The 19,338-nt window shown below is 45.2% G+C and overlaps 1 protein-coding gene across 2 annotated transcripts in view; it reads left to right on the forward strand.

The window, feature by feature from the left end:
* Window positions 1-19,338, forward strand: part of gabbr1a (gamma-aminobutyric acid (GABA) B receptor, 1a) — a 59,650-nt gene that overhangs the window by 23,420 nt on the left and 16,892 nt on the right. For both annotated transcript variants that reach the window (XM_069537242.1, XM_069537243.1), the window contains exons 8-15: window positions 2,599-2,733; window positions 7,247-7,417; window positions 8,776-8,877; window positions 9,156-9,221; window positions 9,444-9,635; window positions 12,562-12,807; window positions 13,741-13,804; window positions 14,632-14,709. In XM_069537242.1, the coding sequence (XP_069393343.1) occupies window positions 2,599-2,733; window positions 7,247-7,417; window positions 8,776-8,877; window positions 9,156-9,221; window positions 9,444-9,635; window positions 12,562-12,807; window positions 13,741-13,804; window positions 14,632-14,709 (1,054 nt within the window). The remainder of the gene's footprint in view (window positions 1-2,598; window positions 2,734-7,246; window positions 7,418-8,775; window positions 8,878-9,155; window positions 9,222-9,443; window positions 9,636-12,561; window positions 12,808-13,740; window positions 13,805-14,631; window positions 14,710-19,338) is intronic.

Below are 19,338 nucleotides of genomic sequence, written 5' to 3' on the forward strand. Positions count from 1 at the left end.
TAATAAGCGTGGGCAATAAATTAGCACCACTCATCAGGGTAAAGTTAAAACACTGCAACAATAGAAAGCTAACAAGCGCCGTCTCAGCGTGCAGCCGGCCGACAGCCACGCTGACAAAGAACACAAATAACCTTCGGGAAAGGCAGTGTTTAAAAAGGCCTGGTTGTCAATCTGCATCACCCTCACACCAAAGCAAAGCCCGCTGTTAGTTTTATGAAGAGAAAGCAATTTGTGCTGGAACGCCCGTCGGGCTGCAGCTTCACAATCAGCTGCTGATTTTACCCAGAAACACCAAAAAGCAGGAAGTGATCTGTAAAAATCAGCTGAAGCTGTGATTGATTGGCAGGAAAACCTGCCGCCCCTCGACCCGACATGGCACAAGGTTTGACGTGGTTCCTTTGTAACATCAATATCGTGAGGCTGCTCTCCCAGTCAGTAATAATACCATTAACCCAGTGAATTGAGAACGATCAGCTGTGCAGGGACATGGAATCGTGGGTAATTTTACAGGCGTGCTCTCCTAACCTCCAATTACAGAGAGTAATCAGCTCAGGGCAAACATTCAAATGACAAGCAAACAGGGTTTATGTACAGATTTCTGTTGTTGGTCAGCGAGTGCAGAGACGTGAAAGGTTTCTGAGAACAGACTTGTTTTGTTGATGAAGTGGCAGTTGTCAGAGCAAACTGCTGAATCCAAACGTTTCAGAGACTCTGGTGTTTATGTTTCAGGGTTGTTTCTTTTGATTAGTAGTATAATTGAGAGACAGACAGACCGTGCCCTGACTGACAACCAAGACATTTTCAAATTAAAATAATTTTTCTGTAAATTGTTTTTTTCGGGGAAACAAGAATGAAGAAATGTATTTTTCATATATTTCCTGCTCGGTGCGTGTTTTTAAAGGGTCTTCCTGTTACTGTGAGTCGATGTTCACTTCTTGGAGCCAATTAGGTCACGTGACACAAGGTGAAGTGAGACAATGCTCTTTTCTGATCCCTCTGCTTCAGGAAGCCAGCGAGGTTCTCAAGATATCTTAAAGGAGACATGTTGTGCTCGTGTTCAGGCTCCTGATTTGAATTATCGTCCATTTCTTTATTATTTGTCCGTCGCTGCAGCTCCTCTCTTCAGCCTCTGTCTGCTCTGATTGGCGAGCTAAGTTATTTCCTTTCCATGGAGGCAAAAAAAGAATAAAAGGGCCAAAAATATCCCAGACGGGAGGACACATTGCAGATGATGGATGTTGCCATAGCAATGAAAACACTTCCGGTTTGACGCAAGGTTTCCTCACGGGTTGTCTCGGGACCTGCAGCAGCAGTGTTTTCTGTCGGGGAGACTTTAAGACCTTCGACAGCTCCTCCACGTTGATCACGGTGATGTCATGCACAGTGCATGGGAACGTGTGACCCGATGAATCAAAGCAATAAATCTCGTCATATCTCATTTCAGCAGTTTTTCTTGCTTTGATCAGAACAACACACGTGTGTGTGTGTGTGTGTGCGCTCGGCTTTAACAGGGCTCGGATTTAATTATCAGAAGTGCAGGTACGCGTCCTGACTTTTTCTGCGATGACATGACACCACCATTATTCCACCCAATCCAGAGTTAATGGAAAACACATCAATCAATATGACGCGGGGCTGTTCCACACAGTCCTGAGTGGTGATCACCTGCCCAGAGGAATCCCTGGGCCGCCTCAAAGAGACAATTTGGCTATTGAGACAAACATCCCAATTAGGAGCCGTATTCGCCCGCTGCCATCATCTGCCTCGGTACGATTGTTTGTGACACTCATCTGGAGTGTGTGTGTGTTTTTCAAATTTTTTTAAACTGCATCTGGAAGAGGTGCCAGGTTTGCTCCACCATGTTGAATCATTAGATGTGTCAGGCCAGTTTATCGGTGACTCTGATGAGCGGCGCGGTGGTGACGGCCTGTCGGTAATCTGGCTGACAGAGCAGTGATGGATCGTTGCAGCCACACTCTCACCACCTAGACATCCTGTAAATGACTTTATTGGAGGGTTGAAGTGACTCGTGATGGCCGCCGTCGTGGTCAGCGAGCTGATTTCTGGTCGGTTCCCAGCTTTTCTTTTGTTTTCGTGTCTTCAGCCGTGACTGCGCGTTGCGTTTCGACGATGCACGGCTGCTGTGTGGATGTGAATAATTTCTTTCTTCTTCTTCTTCTCCTCCTCCCCGCTTGTCACATTTGCATCTGCTTGTTTGCTGCTTCCTGCTATTTCGGTGCCATTTTCCTTTACTTTATCTTGACCCCGTCGCTATCGTTTTTTTCCATTTCCCTGACTCGAGCTTCTCCAGTTCTCCTCACATTTGCATTGACCTTTTTGTCGCTCCTCGCTACTTCTGTGTCATTTCCCTTCTCTTTATCTGCTGTCTCCCTCCGTTGCTTATTTGTTTCTCGCTTCTCCTCACCCATCCGTCTCCCTCGCTCTTATCTCTTCCATTTTCTCCTCCGTGTCTGTCTCTCGCCCCGTTTTCCCCTCTATCTCGTCGACCTCAATTCATTTCTCTTCCTTATTATTGATCCTCCCATCCATCTGTTCATCTGCCTGCCCATTAATCATTCTCTCATTTTGTCCCTGCAGTGTGACCCAGGGGAAGCGACCAAGTTGCTGTATGACCTTCTGTACACCGAGCCCATCAAGATAGTCCTGATGCCCGGCTGCAGCGGCGTCTCCACGCTGGTCGCTGAAGCTGCTCGCATGTGGAACCTCATCGTGGTGGGTGTATTTTACTGTTTATACCAAAGTGCACGCCTTCAGGACACGCTTCAGCCTCCAGTCATTTTCAACCAGAGGTTTTTTTTTGGTTTTTTATATCAGTGAAGTGGAGGCTCGGCAGTAGAGACGTGAGGCGTGAGCTGCAATCTGCGTCAAAATTTGTTCTCTCTCATAACTCAATCCTGAGACATGGTACACTTATTTTTAGATTCAGTGCGACTTACACCTCTGTAATAAATCAATTTCGCTGATGTCCATCAAAAATAAGTCGGCCCAGGTTGCACTATTCTACCCCAAAAAAAAAAACTGGTGCTTTACTCTGAGTGAAATATATTCGCATGCAGGGAAAATAGATAGTCTTGTATTTATAGGTTGAGATTTTGAGATGCATTATCCGACTCTGACACAACTCTGAACTGGTGGAGCTGAAGGAAATATAATCAATGGGATTCCTCGCATTGAGAAATGACATTTAACCATTCAACATAAACCTCCCTTTCACAGTGTCCCTGCTGCCCACACAGAACTCACTGCTGTGGGGCCGTTTCTCCGCTAGGAAAATTGTTTCAATTACTTTAATTTACAGCGAGGTCTCTGGATTCACCTCCGCTGTATTTCGGCTGGGTCATAAATCTCTGAGATAAATATTTCAACACCTGAAACTCGTAAAAAACAGAACCATCTGCATTGCTACACGCCGTTAGGGCTAAATGAGTCGTCAGAGCAGCACAGGACACGAGAGGAAACAGGAGCAGACGAGCTGAGGGCACATCTGGGTGTTGACTGGGTGACAAATTTAACAATCGTGGAGCGACACGACACACGACACAGGACCGGTTCTTCTACAAGTTAAATCCACGAGCGATGAAACGCAGCCGAGCCTAATTCAGAACACTCACAGGGTTTTTGTTGCTGCAGGCCGGTTTGACTCGTAGCTCGAGGTGGACGGTCTGATGTAGAACACGTTCCAGTGAATGTTTGAATTTAGACTTGTGCTGTTTTACGTTCAAGATGAACTCATCAGTGCCTCTTTTAGCTACAGCAGCTAAAATACATGCAATTCTCCTGCTCAAACAAATATATTAATAGTTGCTAGAGAAACCGTTCTGCTGTAAAAGCAGAAGGGTCATCAGATAACAGCCGTGTCCCAATTCAGGAGCCGCATCCTTCTTAAGACACGTTCTTAGACCAAGTAGACAAGACTAGACGGTCTGGTCTTAGGAGGACGTCCTGTCGCATCGCTAGTTTGAGTGGACTGCCCTCACTGCACCTCAGCCCCCCCCGCACAGCTAGATTTTTATCTTTGTCACGGCGTAAAAATAAATGCTCTTCTCTCCTGTCATGTGGAAATTAAAAGCCACAGCAGAGAGCATCTTTTTTTTTGTTTTTTTTGTTAACAAAGTGCCTGATTTTAGAGAGAAATGAAAAGGGTAAATTAAGCATCTCTTTTTCCTAATTAGTTTTCACTTAACTGTCTCAACCAATTTTCTGACTCACTTTTCACTGTCTATCCTCCCTCCTCCCCTCTCTCCCCCCCTGGTGTGTGTATGTCACGCTCCGGCTGAAACGCTCGTCTGAACTCACGGGTTTGATTGGCTCGTTGAACCGGTGCCATGAGGGCTAGAGAAGCTAGTGAAATATAGTCGGACCGCAGTCCAACTGTCAGTGACTTTAGCCCAAGGTTAAACATTTTAGGACTTCTGTTCAAACTGACGTAAAAAAAAGCACCGGTTCTCTCCCAGCTCAGTCTGCTGGGAGAGAACCGGACCTCCGCAACGTTCAGTGTGAAACGTGCAATGATGTTTACATTCATCTAAGTGAGGCTCTTTGCTCTTTATCCTAATTACACTAAGTTCCCGAAATCAATGCTGTATAGTTATTCATTGATTTTAAGATAATTTATTAAGCCCCTGTAATTAGCGATCGGACTGACGGGGCAGTTTGCATCGACGGCTTCGACATCGCTGAGGAGAAAATACACCGTCAGACACGCCGCCTGATAATACGTGTGAACAGACGCCAGGTCTGTCAGCAGGAGAACTGATGCTCAAATCTGCTGCAGATATTTTGTTGCAGATATTTTCTTATGTCTTCATCAGTTTGTGTTGTTTATCTCCGTCAGCGTCTTGATCCGCCTCGTTGTCACTCACAGCGCTCTGCTTATTAGCTTTGTCCTATAATTGAAGTTTCATCCAGAGATTAGTCATGGAGAACAATCAGCTGTAGTGGTTGGCACCTGCCCCTCTTTCCCATTTCTCTTTGTCACTCATTCTTTCCCCATCATTAAAAACTCTCTTCCACTTCTTGACTCTGCCTTCCTCTCTCCTCTCTCCTCTCTCCTCTCTCCTCTCTCCTCTCTGTTGTCTCCTCTCTCCTCTCTGTTGTCTCTGCCTGGAGCTGGTCTGCTCTATTTCAGCCCCTTTTTCTTCCTTCCTTCCTTCTTTCCATCTCTTCTGTCTTTTCTCACCCACTCCTCATTTCCGCCTTGCTCCTTCAACTCGAGCAGTCGATTCTCCCTGTGCACACACAAAGGGATCTGTCTCTCTTTACTACACGCCACCACTGGCACAACCTCCTAACCGCCACAGTCAATTATTTCTGTATGCGTTCTGCCTTCAGGAGCCTCCTCGCATGTCAAGCAGCCTCATCACAGCGCTGGGGAGGCAGAAGCAACCTCCATTTCTGGACGCTGATCAAGGAGGGGCTCTTAATTTAATCCCCCATCTCCTTTTGTAAAAGCAATGTTAGGCACAGTCCTGCATTGATCCGCTACTACAAGGACATGGGAGAACTGAGGAACTGACAATGCGGAGATATTGTTTTTGGGGAAGCTCTGATGTCTGTTGCAGGCTGCTGCTGCTGCGTCGGTCTATTTCTGCCACAGCAGCTGTTTGCTCCATCTCAGTTTTGTCACTGTTTTCGTGTGTCTGTTTATTTCCGTGTCGCTTCGTTTGGTCAAGACCTGGTGCAACAGAAAGTCAAGCAATACAATCAAACAGTAAAACAAATGTCTCACTGTGGTGTCTTGCCATTTTAGTTTTTCTCTTGGTTTCGTTTGCCCTGTGTCCATGAAGTTACTGCTAACTGTAGGACGGACGGGTAGGGTGTGTCTGTGTACTTAAACATAATTCGATATTTATGTGTACATAAGAAAATGTATACAGTGTATACAGTCTGTTGGTGGATGCTAGTTAAAAGGCTGCACACAGATGATTGTACTGGTGCCACCGTCTTGTGCGTTTGCTGGAATGTAGAATCAGAGTCTAAGCGAAACATGCGCTCGATCAATCGTGTGTCTCAGTTACGACGTTTCGCCTCATTCTTAAAGCATCGAATAACTAATTAAAGCCAAACATGCTGGAAAAACAAATATCCATGTGATAAGAACTACCTGAAATGACAGAAACCATGGAGACTACTGTCAATTTATATTTTGGCCCATGTCCCATCCACCAACACGGAGGAGTCAGGGTCTGTGACCTATACTTCAGCCAGCCTCCAGGGGGCGACGGAGAAGTCAGTTTGAAAAGCGTGAAGTGGTTGTCACTCGTATCGTTCACGTTCCCCGGAGCTTTCAGTGGCACGCCGGGATCAGCTGTCACTTCCTGTATGGTTTCCGCTCCTTCCTGCTGATGCCTCCTCCGTCAACCTGCCTGCATTGTTACTGTGGATCCACAATGCACTTTGTTTATGACATTTGACATCTATCATCACCCCCCCCCCCCCCTGCTGGGAGCACCAGAGTGGTGAACATCCCAGGGCTGTGTAGGTAATGGGGGTGAGATGAGAGCCGGGGGCGGACGATGGGCTGTATCTGTCTGTAATGGTTCCCTAAACACCAGCTTTCTGTTTTTAAAGGAGACCTGTCGAGGATTTTATTTCCAGGCGTCACCGTGAAACTAATTGTTGGAGGAACACGTTGTGCCTGCTTCTATCGGCATTCCCCACCATCCCCCGTCCCCGCAGCTCCGGACACACACATCTTATCAGCTGCTCCGCCACAGGTGTTTTTTGTGGGAACGGCGCCCGACAATTCAGATTATATATACTTCCAAATTAAATAAACAGACCACCGTGCCAACTATCGCAATAACAATAATTAGTTTTTTTTTTTCTCTCATTTGTTTTGTTTGCCAAGGAAATCCTGCCGGTAGTGTTTTAGTTCTTCTCATTGAAATTATGGAGTTTAGCAACACACCTCATAAGCGGGAGGGAAAGGAGGGAGGGAGGGAGGGAGGAAGTGGGTGTGGATGAAAACGAGATCAGGGATTGTCTCTTTGGTTCTCCATCTTTTTTTTCTGCCGTTTCTTTCTCTCGTTTGCTGTTTGAACCAATTGGCATCAAAGAACTCACTGTACCGAGGAGGAACAAGAGAGTCCTGGATTTGAATTCGTGTGTTTGAAGCGTGTTTACTACTGATGTCTGGAAGGACCTTCACAAGTAGACTTCTCTCTTTGTTCCTTCCGACCCGCCCTTTCTGCTGGTAACTCTTCTTCTTCTCCTTGTTTCTCAGCTGTCCTACGGCTCCAGCTCGCCGGCCTTATCCAACCGTCAGCGTTTCCCCACCTTCTTCCGCACCCACCCCTCGGCCACGCTCCACAACCCCACCAGGGTGCGGCTCTTCCAGAAGTGGAAGTGGACTCGCATCGCCACCATCCAGCAGACCACCGAAGTGTTCACCTCAGTCAGTAAACTTTAATATCCTTTATTTCAACTCAACACTGTTTTCTTTCCTCCTCTCTCTCTCTCTCTCTCTCTTGCTTTTAAAAGAAACAACCTGTGCAGTGTACTGTGTCGCGGTTGCAGCTTTCTGTGTGAAGCTGCAGAAGTGACCTGCAGCAGAGAGCTGCTCCTGTTTATCCAAAGTTCAGTGAAGCTCGACGATACACAGAACCCTGATCTGGAGAATTAGGTTTTTTTCCCCCTCCCCTTTATTTAAAAGCTTGGTCTTTCATTTTGAGAGTGGGTAGAGCACAAGCAGGGACTCTCTGAGTGCGAGCGCAGGGTGAAAGCATCGTAAAAGCTTTGCATTGAATCAATAAGTCCTGCTCTCTGTCAGCTGTTGTTGCCATTATCATGAATGTCGTCGTGATCTACAACGTCACTTACATTGATGAGTCCCAGACGACGACAGAGCGTGAAGACGAACTGTTCTCCAGATTTCTGGAGATTATTAGATGTAGTAGTTCAGTGCTCCTTTGCTGTAGCTTTCTTTCTGGGACTGTAAAAGCGACCTGCAGTAGTTGAGCATCTGCAGTCTGCAGAACCACGAGGCTGCACAAAGAGCTCTTCACCTGTTTATTCAAAGTTCAGTGAAGCTCCACTCTGAGGAATCGGTCGTCGTTGCCGTTGTTTATTCAAAGTTTGCACTTGACCAGTCTGAAGCCGATGAGATGAACGGTCCTCGGGATATGTGGAGAAGCCACAGACGGAGATTCCTGGGTTTATTAGGATATCAATCACTTTCTCTGAATGTCCCCTCAGTTCTGGGGAAGTTTACCGGCCTCCTCGTGTTTGTTTACAGGAGCAGCTGTGTTCTCAGGCTTTGCGGCCCAGCCTCAGACAATCTCTGCTGGCGACTGATGGGGGATTTTTCTCTTAAGTAATTTGTTGGAATATTGGTTGTGAGAAATATTGATCAAGCCATACATCTCTCCCAGGCCCGGCGGTCGATACCATGACACTTGGGTTGGTTCCTGTAATGGAGGTTAATGATCCCACTCTCACATTCTTCTTTTTCTTCTCTCCAGTCGTGTACTTTGTTTAAAAATCTATCCCCCCTCCCATGGTGCATTTCTTGTTTGTCATACATCCCCACATTGTCCGGCCTCCTCTTGACATTTCTCATATACACTTCAGATTTTTCATTCGACCCCCCCCCCCCCAGACTTTGTTGCTTTTCTTTGGTGTTTTTCTATAATCTCAAGCTGCCACTTCTCGCTCTCTATCTCTCTCTGTTCAGCCGCCTCTCTAACCACCTCTCTCCCCCTCCCTCCCTCTCTCCCTGTCTGTCTCGCTCCGTCCTTCCTTTTCATCTCGCAGACGCTGGACGATCTTGAGGAGAGGACGAAGGAGGCCGGCATCGAGATCAGCGTTCGCCAGAGTTTCCTCACCGACCCGGCTGTCGCTGTCAAGAACCTAAAGGTGCTTTGATTAAAAATTCACCTCAGCTGCTGGTCGTCTCCCCCTCCCCCTCCCCCTCCCCCACACACCTCACAGCTGCACACGATACCATTAGCAGAGAGGTGATTTGGTAGAGGAAATGAATGCGCCATGCTAATTAGCAACTCCTGAACAGCGGTACATGCCGTCCTGTGAAGCAGCAGGAACTTTGGAACGCCGCTCTGCCACATCAAACCGTTTTATTGTCTCTGCTGATGAACCTGAGCAATGTTTTGCTTTGTTTTCATATTTTGATGCAGCGCCAGGATGCCAGGATCATTGTGGGGCTCTTTTATGAGACCGAAGCCAGAAAGGTGTTTTGTGAGGTTAGTACTTTTTTTTCCTGCTCGATTGATCCCGGCAGACTGAACCTAACTGGGTATTAGCAGAAACTGAGCTCGGTAATGAGCTGTTTGAATGTCTGAATGAATTTCCTTGTTAGGCAGGGATGCAACACGCTCAACACATCTCTGGGAATTATTCTCCTCATGCTTATTTATCACCCCCCCCCCCCCCCTTCTGCCTCCCTCTCTCCCTCCCTGCTGAAGGTGTTCAAGGAGAAGCTCTACGGGAAGAAGTACGTCTGGTTCCTGATTGGCTGGTACGCAGACAACTGGTTCAAGATCAAAGACCCGGCTATCAACTGCACAGTGGAGAACATGACGGAGGCCGTGGAGGGTCACGTGACCACGGAGATCGTCATGTTGAACCCAGAGACGGTCCGCGGCGTCTCCAACATGGTGGGAACACACAGAACACTGTCTCATCCTCAAATCCAAAACATTCGGTTAAGAAGGAATTACGACTAGATCAGCATGAAACAACAACTGATGGTGTTTTAATTCACAAATAATTATTCACATTTATATTGTTGAGTAAAATTAGGGAAACTAGCCATAATTCAAAACTTCTTACAGCACTTAGGACCAATGCAGGAGCTTAATGAGTTTCTAATGACATGAAGCAGAGCGCGCTTGTCCTGCATCATGAGAGTAGCTAGAGAAATGGAGTTCAGAGTTTTATTTCCAAAAGTTCAAATACACAGGGACCTCACACATACTGTAAAAACAATAAGAAGATAAATGATAATTACTACTAATAATAATGAACAAAAATCAATATTTCAGAAAGCAGTTCAACATCTCAGTCTGCCCCATTAACTGATCATTATTGAATATTACTCAGCTACTCAAAAAGTAATTGGTTTGGACCAATTATCACCTGTACTTCATGTCTCCTGCAGCCAGAGGGTGTCAGGAGAAATGGGACTTAAGTGTGAATGTGATGCTAATTATGAACCAGAAAAAAAACTTCTAAACAAAGACGTCAATAAGTTTTACTGACGTCTCTGGTTCCACCACGACCTGGATACTTGAATGAAATATGTTGACAGCTATTGGATCCGTGTCATTTGGTATCTTCGTCATCATCTGGTGTAAATTTCAATTCTGGTTTAAAATGTTTTTAACCTTTGACATTGATTTCACTCCCAACTCTTCTTAATTGGTGAATATTAGCATACTACACCTGACCTATGGGCAACATGAACAATACGCTGCATGTTGGCATTGTGAGCATGCTAGCATGTTAGCCTGCATGCTATCTGATCGCTGCGAGCGTCTTTGATCAACAGGATGTTTCATGTGTTATTGAAGTATTTTGAGGTTACGTTTAATTAATTCACAAACAATTAGATAAAAAACATAATTAACAATGTTGACCGAGAGCATCGTTATTATGAACATGCAGTGAACCTAATTGCACTGGTTTTTAATTACACCTTAAATGGAGCATATTTAAATTATTATTCATATCTTGTCGGCCACTTTCTTTCTTTGTTTCTTGATGTATGAGCTCAAAGCTGTTTGATGCACATGCTGTCATTTTCCAAAATGTCTTTGTCCTTCATTGGATTCTGATTTTAATTTGTACTTTTTTTCATTTGGAAAAGATTAATGACCTTGTGATTCATACTGGAAAGTGCCATGAACATTTTTTGGCCGTGGTAATTGTTTAGTGTAAGTGATATTGTTGAGCGTCCTTATTTTCATTATACATCAGGGAGTAGATTTGCGTCTTTCCATTGACTTTGTAAGTAATTGTCCTGCGTCTAAAATCCACTTCACATTTTATCTGAATGTACATTAGTCATCTTTAAAAATCAATTTAAACTCTGAGACATTGATTCATTTTTTTTCCACAAATGAAAACAAATGATAACGAGCCTTAAAATACCAAGACACTTTAAATCCTGCAATTTTTCAAATAATTAGATTTCTGTGTGTGTAGTGTCCGGTGATTGATTATCAGAGGGTGATATAGGAACTGTCCTGTTCTTCTGTCATTGATGTAAAATAAATTAATCCCCATGAGACGGCGTTTTCTCGCAGACGCTTGTTCAGTGACGTCATGTCTTCACTGGAGGTCGTTACACCTGCTTCTTAATTGGAGAACGGATTATTTGTTGAATTTATCAGCGCCAGGCTTTTTTTCCCCTCTATGATTTGTGTGACCTTGGTTTATGCCTCTCAGGTAGCGGTCGTCACTCTCCTCTGTTCACCTTCTCTAATCCTCTTACACCGTCTCTCCCTCTCTCCCAGTGTTCGACCTTCTCTGACTCCGCTGTTCCATTGTGCATCATCCTCTCACCCTTCTTGTTTACTCACCCCCTCCCTCCTTCCCCCTTCTCCTTTGCCGTCTCCTCGTCCCCACCTTCTCCGCCACCCCCCCCTCCGTCGCCACCCCTCCGTCCCTCTGTCGCACTTCATCAGCAGCTGTTGTTTATATTCATGCAGCACCTGACACTACCTGCTGATTTAGCTGTTGACGTGCGGCTCAATAGGTGATAAGAATTACAGCCACAACTCCTGTTCGTGTCCCGTGCATTCAAATTCAATTTCAAAGTTTGAAATTGGCATTTTTCTCATAGATAGAGGAGTCGGAAGAAGCTCGCGTGCCGATACCGCAGGTCGGCAGTCGACGTTGTCAGCTAGTTCTCAGGAAGTGGCAGATTTAAATGCCAAAGTGGAATTTCAATGAGATGAATGTGACATAGCTTAACCGGAGGTGTATGTGTGTCTAATTGGTCTCGGAGAATCCACGGAGACGCCTTGATGATTTGCAGGAATAATCTCCCGTCATACATTCATCCCAGCTTTCAGTGCGACCTGATAATGTTTATTGGTGTTTAAATCGTTTCTAAACAGCTCGATTGTGCTTCTAATAAAATGTTGGAGTAAATAAATTCAGAGCGAGTCATGAAAAGCACGTTGATGTCATAATCCCACATTTTGTGATGATTTAATCTCTTGATTCTCAGAGGAGGCACTGTGCATGAATTATACTGGATTGTCAGTCAAAAGCAAGAAAATTAATTATAATCTTCATAAGAGCTGTCAGGTATTTGTCTTTGAATTGTAAACAGAGCACGGTGGTTTCACTACTTCACTAAACATATCTTAAAAATAATAATGATTTGATATTGTGGGAGAGATACAGCCTTAATGCTCTTAGTGCCCCTCTGGTCAGGTCCACTGCTCCTCAGGCCGCCCGAGTGCCCTCTAGTCTGCTCTGGAGCTTCTTTCACCCGAGTGTCCATTTGGTTTTCCTAAATAATCTGGAGCTGATGTCGAGGCGCGTTCTTATTCTTCCTCCTGTTTATTCTAGACATCGCAGGAGTTTATCGCCGCCTTGATGTCTCGGCTCGGAGGGAAGAACCCGGAGGAGACCGGCGGGTTTCAAGAGGCTCCTCTGGCCTACGACGCAGTGTGGGCCCTGGCCCTCGCCCTCAATAAGACCGTCGCACCGCTGAAGGCCAAGGGTCGACGTCTGGAGGACTTCAATTACAACAACCACGACATCACCTCAGAGATCTACAGAGCCCTGAACACGAGCTCCTTCGAAGGTGTTTCGGTAAGGAGCGGAACACAGATGAGAAGCACAGGCAACAAACACAACCGTTTGATAACTGATTATCAATTTAGTAAAGAAATACTCTTACAACAAATTATATAAATATATATAAATAAATAAAAACAGTAACGATAGATGAGAAACAAAGAGGAATAAAATAAAGAAATCGCCCCAAGCAATAAATAATTCTAACACAGATAAGACCTGTTGGCTATCAAACATTGTGCTGAAATGAATGAAGGCTCTTTTTTAATAAGATTTGTTTTGAGAAGTGATTTAAAAGAGTTTCTGCTTCTTGGGCAGTGAGTTCCAGAGCTGAGGGGCCCCGACTGCAGCCGGCAGAGTCCAGTCTGACTCATGTTTTAAAGGGAATCAGTCAAATCTTAAAATCAATTCTTTAAACTGACTGGTAACCAGAGAAGACGGGCGAGAACTCGGCTGATGTGATCTCGTCCTCTGGTATTTTACTGAAAGTCGAGCAGCTGCAGGAGGGATGTTGTTTTTTTAATCCAGTGAATCTGAAGGAGATGAAATCAAAGCACGATGACCTTCTCGAGATCAGGCGGAGACGGAAAACACACCGATCTTTGAAAAGCTGATAAAAACATGACTGCACAACATTAGTGGCTCGTTTGTCAAACGTAAGGTCAGCGTCAAACATCACACTCACATTTCTGCGCTGTTAAAAATCCTTTGTTATTGATGGTGATCTCACAGAGCCAGGCTAACGCTTCCCCTCTGCTTCCAGTCTTTGTGCTAAGCTAAACTAACCAGCTGCTGGCCGTATCTTCACATTGGGCGTTTAGTATAGTTTCATTTATCGTTTGAAACTTTGAGCAAATTTATATCAAACTTGTTGAAAAAAAATATTCCTTCAAGGAGCTCGTTGATTATTTGCAATAAAAAACGGACTTCCTCCCGTCTGCGTCTCAGGGCCAGGTGGTGTTTGACGCCCAGGGTTCCAGGATGGCCATGACGCTGATCGAACAACTGCAAGGTAACGTGCTCCCTCTCTGTCCGCCCCAATGTCGCTGCATCTGGAGAAAAAAAGAAAGAAACGATTGCTGACTGTATTCATCAGGTATTGATCGTTCCTCCCGGATCATTCACAGCAAAGCCTCTCTGCTGTGGCGGTGATGGGGGGTCGGGGATTGCGGCCTTTACTGTCATTGGTCCTGGTGCCGTTTAATTGCACGTGCGATTGGACTCCATGCAGCGATGTGTTGACTCAAGGCTTCGCTCTAATTGGGCACAAGCCTCCGTTTTAAGCTGTTTCTGGAAATGGCACCCTATTTGTCACCAGCGACTTAATGAGTTTCCCCGCGCAGGATAAGGTTGAGGATTATTCTCTGCGTCTGTTCTCTTTGGCTGCTCTAAAGGATGAGAATTCATAATCCGGCCCCTTTCCCCCTCGCGCTCCGTCTCATATTTCCTGTTGTGGTGTCGAGGTAAATTGACATCCACAATGAGACGACCTGCCTTGAATCCTTGAATCACTGTGGGACCTCATCAGTATTCCTGGTCTAGACTGTCACATAAGCTCCCTTTTTTTTCACTCCCCCTTTCTCCTTCTCCTCCCCTTGGTGCTTCTTTGTTTGTCCTTCTTCATGCACCTTTTCATCCCCCATTCATTTCATCTATTCATTGTGCCCTTTTTTTTTTTTTCTGTACCCACACACTCCATTTATATGAAAGGACAGAGACTATAGAAAAATAGCTAAATAGTGTACGTGCGGACAAAACAACGGGGGGTGACATTAATTATACGAGCAGTTCTAATTAAAATGCTTCACTTCTCTCCTGTCTTTCTGTGTCTCTGTGTAGGAGGCAGTTACAAGAAGATCGGTTACTACGACAGCTCTCAGAAGAACCTCTCCTGGTTTGGAAACGACGTGTGGATAGGTGAGAGTTCACGACACCGTCCTCGTCCCGCGTTTGTGTTTGTGTCCTGTCTCTTCGTGGCCGTGACTCAACAGCATCCCGTCCTCCTGCGTTGACACTCGACCTCCTCTGCGCGGCTTAATTTAGCCTTTCTCGCTGTCTAAATGATATGTAATCATGCTGGATTTTCTCTAACCCCTACTTTGGGGTGAAGCTTGTTATTTGGATGCTGATGCTCGTCCCCAAAAAAAAAAAAAAAACGACCTCACGGTCCAACTTGTTGGCAGAGAAAATGCTCAGTAATCAAACTGGTGCAGCAGCTAAGTTTGACTGGCTAACTCGGGGGTTTTAAAAGCCTTCCCCTCCTCGCTCAGTTCAAACGTTTCATTCTCAGTCTCTGGAATATGACGAGCATCTTTTATGTTTTGGCTGATTTCTAAACAGACGCTCATTTATAGAGTTTGTGTCTTTGTAAAGAAACTATACATGTGATTTATCTGCGTTGAGGTTTGACTGTGGAATGACTCTGAGGAGTTTAAAGCGAATCGCTGTGCTTGTCCTCTGACGGGCGCTCAGGGATTCAATGAACCCTCACGACCTCTGTGAGCTTTACGTCACAGCCTGGTGCTGCAGAGCCAACAGCTGATCATGTCAGTCTCATTATAACAAACCTGTCTTCAGACATGAACTCTGGAAAACGTCTGAACAACAGAGTCTTTGTCCGGAGTTCCTCTTTCACGTATGAAGAACGCAGCAGGAGGTTCTCGTTCTGATGCGTGTTCACGACATGTTCCGGACTGTCGGGGAAGGGGTGGAGCCTGGGGAGAGCAGCAGGACGTGACGTATAAATGCAGAAATCACGTTTTCTGTTTACAGCGTTTAGATTTATATCTAGATAAAGATTTAGATCTACGTCTTTGCAAGTTGACATCTTCGTCATTGTCTTCTACGTGTAAATCAACACTTTCATCCTGGATAGAGAAATATATTTGTATTCTTTAAGTTTTTGTCCGTTTTGCGACGTGTACTTGTTCATGGTCAATTATCCTCCAGATCATCTCCTGGTGTTCTCACACTGACCCTGCCTGTAGCTCTACTATGTGTAAGTCAGGAGAAAATCCAGAGAATGTCCGCAGCGACCGGCTCGGACATTTGTGTTCTCTCATCCAGCCGCTGAAGATGATCTCCTGTAATCATCTGTCTTCAGTGCATCTTAACGTTCTGTTGTTTTCACCGACTTCCTCACAAATCTCCATCCAGTTCTTCTCAAAGTGGAAACTACGAGTTAACCCAACCATCGAGCTCTCGCGACTCAAACCAGAGCCAACGCTCCTGCTGCCCATGCTCTCGTTGTCCCATGAAAACCTATTACTGTTGATCTGCCTCAGACACGCAGACCAATGCTGTGGTTGTTTACTGGCCCATCCGTCCCCGGAGAGGTGACATACTTGTGCCCGGACAGCGTGTGCCACTAATCAATCCTGCATGCCGCGCTGGTCTGCAGGGAGCCGCCTTTTTTTAGGCTTTTAAGGAAATGATCTGTTGCTGAGGCTTAACTGAACCCAGAGGAGGACGAGATTCCAGGTCAGGTGGACGGGCAAGACACGGAGCCGACCTGTTTCCACGTAGGCGGAATGTCGCCAGGTCGACTGCAGGATATTTAGTTCGGCTCGTTGCGCGGTGACGGGCTTTGGTGTTCGACTGTTTGAATCCTGCTGAGTTGAGACTGACTTGATCTTCAAAATGTCAGAGGTGAGATGTCTTTTCTCCACTGTACCAAACAAAGACACATCCCTCTGACTTCTGCTTGTCGGGAGGAAATGAGTAATTTCCTGCTCTCTGCAGCTGACTCAGTTCAGGGACTTTTTTTTTTTTTTTTTTTTTTTAATGCAGGGTGGGGGGTGCACTTGATCTGCTCCACGCTGATACAGGAGTGGGGGTGGGTGGGTGATGTTTATGTGTATTCGGGGGTTTTCAACTTAACCCCCCACTTGTTTGCCGGTGTGTTTACCAGGCGCCTCCCTGCCTCACTTTCTCACTCCGTTCACGGTCGCTCTAACAACCACTTCAGCTCAGCTCTTCTTCTAATCGCTGTGGCAACTGTTATAGAGCCGGGTCTCCATGGCAACACCCTGTCCTGATTCCTGTATCAAGGACGGAGGAGGGTGTAAACGGAGCGAAATGCATTGACTGAATGGACAGTTGACAAACGCTCGCACGTACAATCTGCACATTGAAACAGTCACATGCACGTTCATCAAACACAGTCATTATGCATCATGTGGCTGGAACATGAATACATGTAAATGTACATACAACCCATCTCGCAGTGCTGCACATTAACTTGTACGCAGCGGTTTTTAAATGGATTAACAAATGTATTAAACGGTGGCAAACAAAACAACTGAAATGTAATAATGAGAACGAGACGCACAGAAAGAATAACGGACAAGATATCGTATGGAATATCTTGTCTGTCAACATTTCTCAGCCTCGCAATGGACATTTTGACAAAAGACTCTGAATCGGTGCAGCAGAAGCAAAGATCTCATCCTCTTTTATTTATTCCATGCGTTCGTCTTTGTGCTGCTCCGACGCTGCCAGTCGAGTCTCACACTGTGGGTGTGTTGTGCTAGTAGCAGCTAATGTAGCCCGCAGCCTCTCGCCTCGAGCAGACATGAGGAGTGGGCTACCGAGGTCGGATATAAGCTCCCTGCTGTGGAACTCCAACACCCCCACATTTTATCATTATTACTGTGATTATTCCACTTTCTTTTATTGTTCATTATTTTGTTTAACTTGTTCTCCAGGTTATGGCAGTGGTTACACTCACACATACATAAACTACTTTTAAAACACGCGTGTGTGGGTCACTGCACATTTGCACCACACCATATGTTCCGTGTGCTTCTCTGACCATTTGCTTTCATGTCGTTCATAAAGCACATGTAACGCAGGTGGAGCATCGAATATAAAGATGGCTGACGTGGTTATAGTTCTTGAAACTAGATGATTTGGCTTCACTTTAAGGGAGTTGTTAAATCGTCTATGAGTTGGACATCAATCTGTTTTATTACTCACAAAAAGCCAATTAAATATTTTTAATCTGCAGACAGCGATGTTAGTCATAAAAAGTTTTTAGACGATGAGTGCCGCCTGTCTGGGCCCCGTTGAATTCATTATATCTCGAAGACAGAAGTAACATTTAAGTTTAAATTAAAATTTCCCAAAAAGTGGTAAAATCTTCGTCCCTGCGTGTTTTTCCATCACATGTGAACTTGGTGAAACCCGCAGACAACCACTTACATCGTCGCTCCTCAGTCAGATGACGCCAGATACATGTCGGCCACGTGACGCCGGTGACAAGAATCCAAACAGAGCATGATGGGCGTCTTGACACCCCGCGCCTCTCGAGGGGGCGACACTGACACTTTCCACTGACATCTGACACATCAGCTTCACGCAGCGCTGACACTCGTGCTCTGCTTCCTCTCTGACATGCACACACTCGCTGTCTGCTTCCATCTCCCTCTCTCGCTCTCTCTCGCTCGCAAACGTACACACACACACACACAAAAATACATGTGCACGTAAATGCTTCCCTGCACTAATGCGCCCCCTCTTGAGCACAATCAGTCATGCTTACTGTATGGGTCTCCACGCTTATCATGCATGCTGTACATATGGCTCACACACACACACACACACACACACACACACACACACACGCACACACACACACACACACACACTCACACACTCATCTGCAGGCAGGACTAGCTTTATGCAGACAGACAGTCAGAGGCTGTTGAATGTAGAAGAACGAGGCTCCCTGTCCATCTGCCCCTCTCTGAACCGTCCTCACTGAGGACAAGCATGAATAATTAGACTGTATTCATGCACACACACACACACACACACACACACACACACACACACACACACAATTCAAAACCTTTAAGCTACAACTTTTAATTAACTCTGAAATCACGTACCAAAGCTTCCTATTAAATTATATGAATTACCGAAATTGACATTTACATATAAATGATTGATAACATCGGGGGTTGTGTATTTTTATTTTTTACCGCACTGAAGCTGTATCAATATTTTATGGAGGTGGAGCAGTGAGAATGGATTCTGTGCTTCTAGGGCATAAATAGAATTAGTGTTTTTATTTAATGCATAAAAAAAAACGCACACACACACACACACACATTAAAAAGCGTGAAATTATAACTTGGAGTGCAAAAGGTATTTCTTGATGATTAGTCGTGTTCATTTAATTCTTTTATAGAAAACACAGTAAAAAGGTTTGTTGACACGGCCATTTGAATATTTAAAGGTTGGGGTTTTTTTGCTCGGTCAGAAATAGTTTGAATGGACCAGCGTTGGACGTCGAGTGTTTCTAAATGTTGCGCTCTCGAAAGCAGAGTGAAAAGCCGAGCGCCATTAAGACGGTGAAAGCTAATCCACCATCTGACAAGCGCTGAAGAAGCAAACTGGCAGCGTCAAGGTTTTTTAATTTCCAACTGTTGGATTGTTCGTTTGTTTAATTTTATTTATAGGTTTACTTTCTTTTGAGATTAGTTTTTTTTTTTTGTTATAAATTTCACGACCTTTTCTGACCATCTGAGAAATGGCCACGAA

This window comes from Paralichthys olivaceus, chromosome 13 (assembly GCF_024713975.1).
Source record: "Paralichthys olivaceus isolate ysfri-2021 chromosome 13, ASM2471397v2, whole genome shotgun sequence".
NCBI lineage: Eukaryota > Metazoa > Chordata > Actinopteri > Pleuronectiformes > Paralichthyidae > Paralichthys > Paralichthys olivaceus.